Raw genomic sequence first — 3,283 nt, forward strand, 5'->3', positions numbered from 1 at the left:
ATCCATCCATCCATCCATCCATCCATCCATCCATCCATCCATCCATCCATCCATCCATCCATCCATCCATCCTATTTTTGTTTCCTATCTTGTCCACCCTGCTGATTCCATATAACCACATATTTTCTCCATTAGCTTTCTCTTTCTTTAACATTTCCTCTCCCCATTTCCCCATCTAACCTGTTTCCCTTTTAACGCACACATTTATTCTCTTCCTATGTCAATCTGCCCTTCATTTTATCTTCTGTCATCTTGCCATGCGCTATTTTTCCCTACAATCCACTCGTCTATCCTCCCCCACTCCCAGCTCTCTATGCCAGTCTTCAGTGACAGTTTTTTGTGGCAGTGGGGCTGTCTGAGTCAATGTCAAGCTATTCCCAGCAATGATAATGTTTATTACCCATTGTGTCCCCTGCTGCTCATGGATTAACACAAATTGAAGGAGTACCCTTCAGAGATAACAGCGAAATCTAAGGCAATGACAACTGTGTTTCCCACATCTGCAAAATCATGCAAATTTGGGTATCTGTGTTTCAAATACATTTGCATTGCTGAAATTAGTCGAAAGTGCAATATTATGAAGTCATCATCATCTTTTGTGCTTGCAGGTCTTGTGATCGCAACAACAACAAGAGGGTAACTGTGAGAGAGTGGACATCTTGTCTGGTGGATCGTTCTGAGACTTGGTTTTATCATTTCATGTGTTAGTAACTGCTTTTTTAGACCCTGTTTTGGAAAATGACAAAAACACACTAATTTTGGTCAGTTAACTCTTGTCATTTTCTCTCTTAAATTCATCCTTATAAGAAATGCAAGCTGGTCTTTATTGTGAGGGGTGACTGTGGACAGAGACAGTACAGTTTTGGAAATGTCGTCAATGTCTCGACAACATCATTGTAGAATCTAATTCTTGGTCTTATCAATTTATAATTTATTAAAATACTGAAATGCAGAAATGAATGATCTGATGTGCAAAAATGATGTGTAGGCATTTGTTACTGGTATGAAATAAAATTAGGTAATGGAGAAATGGCAATGGATATGATAGGATGGCAGTGGCAGTTTTTTAGAATGTATTGGCAGTTACCCGGGCAGAAATAGAAAGGGACTGTATCGGCATCAATTAAAGAAAAAAAACATTTTCTTTTTCTTTACCGAGTAAGAGAACCTGTAAGAGAACCTGGTTTCCCGTAAGTAAGGTGTAAAACCAGTCAATTAACTGTAACATTTTACAGTCTGTGAACATTTGTATAAATGTTGTAGCCACAGAAAAGAAGACTGACCCGTTGCTAGTGGTCAGTCTCTTGTTTAGTCTCTTGAAACACATCTTACATAATTTAGGGTGTGTGAAGGAGGCTACACAATAGCACTAAAAGATTTTTTTATTTTGTGATACATTAGGTGAGCTTGTCAATGTTTTGATGACTAATGGTTAATGGACTGTACTTATATAGCACTTTTTTAAGCCAGAAGACTTGACCAAAGTGCTTTACACTAGATTCAGTCATTCACCCATTCACTCACACACTGATGATGGCAAACCACAGCAGCACTGGGGCTCACGGACAGCAGCTAGGCTGCTGCACACTGGCCCTGTGAGCACCATCAGTGGGTAATAGGAGGAAAGTGGCTTGCCAAAGGACACCACGACACTGGAAGCCAGAGCCGGGTCTTGAACCATCAACCTTTCCATTTCAGGGCAAACTTCTACATCCGACGCCCCTTCTGTCCATAGATTAAGTAGAACAAAGCCAAAGTTGGGCAGGAGTAAATAGCCATTTGAAATCTGAGAGGTAATTTTGCAGTAATTTATTTACTTATATATCGGACTTTCTTTAAATTCTCTTGAAAACTCTAGCAAAATGTTATTACAGTAGTTCCAATAATATCCTCTCTACTCCAGATGTTTGGCTAAAAAATAAAATATTTGTTTTTATTATTTAAGGTACAATTCACAATGATGATATTTCTTTTATATCTTGTCCACAGCTATGAAAATGGGGTCCCACCTGCTGTGTCCTACAGTCAAACACGAACTCCTGCATCGCTTTTGAACTTGCATCATTACAGCTAGAAACAACGGGATCTCCACAAACAATGCTCACTTATCCCTTTCTCTGCTTGTCATATGGTGATTCATCACAAAAACATTATTTGCTGTCTGCTCATGGCATGTATGCCCTAAATTCCCAAACATTCCTTCTCTGCCAATTACATTTACTGCTAATTGATTTTGCTGACATTTGCACAATTGTGTTGTAAAAGAGAGAAGACAATGGGTACCAATGAAACCAAATGAACACGGCACGCTTTGAATAACCAATTACAAGGAGGGGCGGCTGCACAAAAAGACATGCAAAGCTAGATGGAAGATGAAGATATATGTTGGAGAAATCCTTGGTGTGAGGTGATGTGACCAGAGAAAATAAACAGATTAAAAAAGAAGGTTATGCAGAGAAACAATGAAAAGTGTTATGGTACATCAGAGGAAGGCGAGGGAACAATGAGAAGGACAAAAAGAAGAGAGAAAGTGTGTTTGTGAAAGATGGGAGGAGGTAATGCACTGTAAACGGGAGTGAGAGTAATGGAGTAATGCATAAAAAATGGATCAGAAATGAGGAAACACTGTGAACAGAGAGTGAGGGAGATGGTGGTTGTAAAGAAAGGAAAAAAGGAAGGGGATGAATGCAAGAAAGAGATGGAGATAGGAACATTTTAACGCTGCCAAAAAAATCTTGGCTGCCAGTCATTTCCTTAAGTCTTTCGGAGCATGATGCAAAGTATCTTAAACTATTAACCCCAAACAAAATAAAATTGTTGTCTTTTACACTTTATTTAAGCTTACTAACTTTTTATATGTGTGTGTGCATCATTAATAAAATATAAAACAGTGCTCTCAAAACTCTCGTAACTTCATTACAGCTTTAACTGCATATGTCCTGTGAGGCTGAGATGGTTAAGAAAGTGTGTGGCTTGAAGTGGACTTCTCAATAAGACTACGGTAGTTTCTCTGGACTAATTAGCATTAGAAGGTTCCCTGCCTGTAGGATGAGGGAATGGAAGAGAGACTGTGGGAGGAAAGATTTCAGTAATCAGTTTGAGCTGCAGATTCAGCCCAGACATAAGGCTAATGCTGGCTAAGGATTTCTCTGGAAATGTGTGCCAAACACATTTAGTTGATAATTACGAATGGAGTGATGTAATTTGTATTGGAATACAAAGGCAACAGTAGCTGTGTTTCCGTTACAAATTTGCACCATACTTTGTTCATACATATTCTGCT

General features: G+C 38.9%; 1 protein-coding gene across 1 annotated transcript in view; it reads left to right on the plus strand.

Moving 5' to 3' along the window:
- LOC107084678 (follistatin-related protein 5-like) overlaps positions 1–2,917 on the plus strand; it is a 9,267-nt gene extending 6,350 nt beyond the window's left edge. The window contains exons 7-8 of the mRNA XM_015374611.1: positions 609–703; positions 1,990–2,917. Coding sequence (XP_015230097.1) covers positions 609–617 — 9 coding nt within the window. The 3' untranslated portion in view covers positions 618–703; positions 1,990–2,917. The remainder of the gene's footprint in view (positions 1–608; positions 704–1,989) is intronic.
- The last annotated feature ends 366 nt before the right edge of the window (positions 2,918–3,283 follow it).

The sequence above is a fragment of the Cyprinodon variegatus genome, unplaced genomic scaffold (genome assembly GCF_000732505.1).
Source record: "Cyprinodon variegatus isolate N-32 unplaced genomic scaffold, C_variegatus-1.0 Scaffold106, whole genome shotgun sequence".
NCBI classification, from domain to species: Eukaryota; Metazoa; Chordata; class Actinopteri; order Cyprinodontiformes; family Cyprinodontidae; genus Cyprinodon; species Cyprinodon variegatus.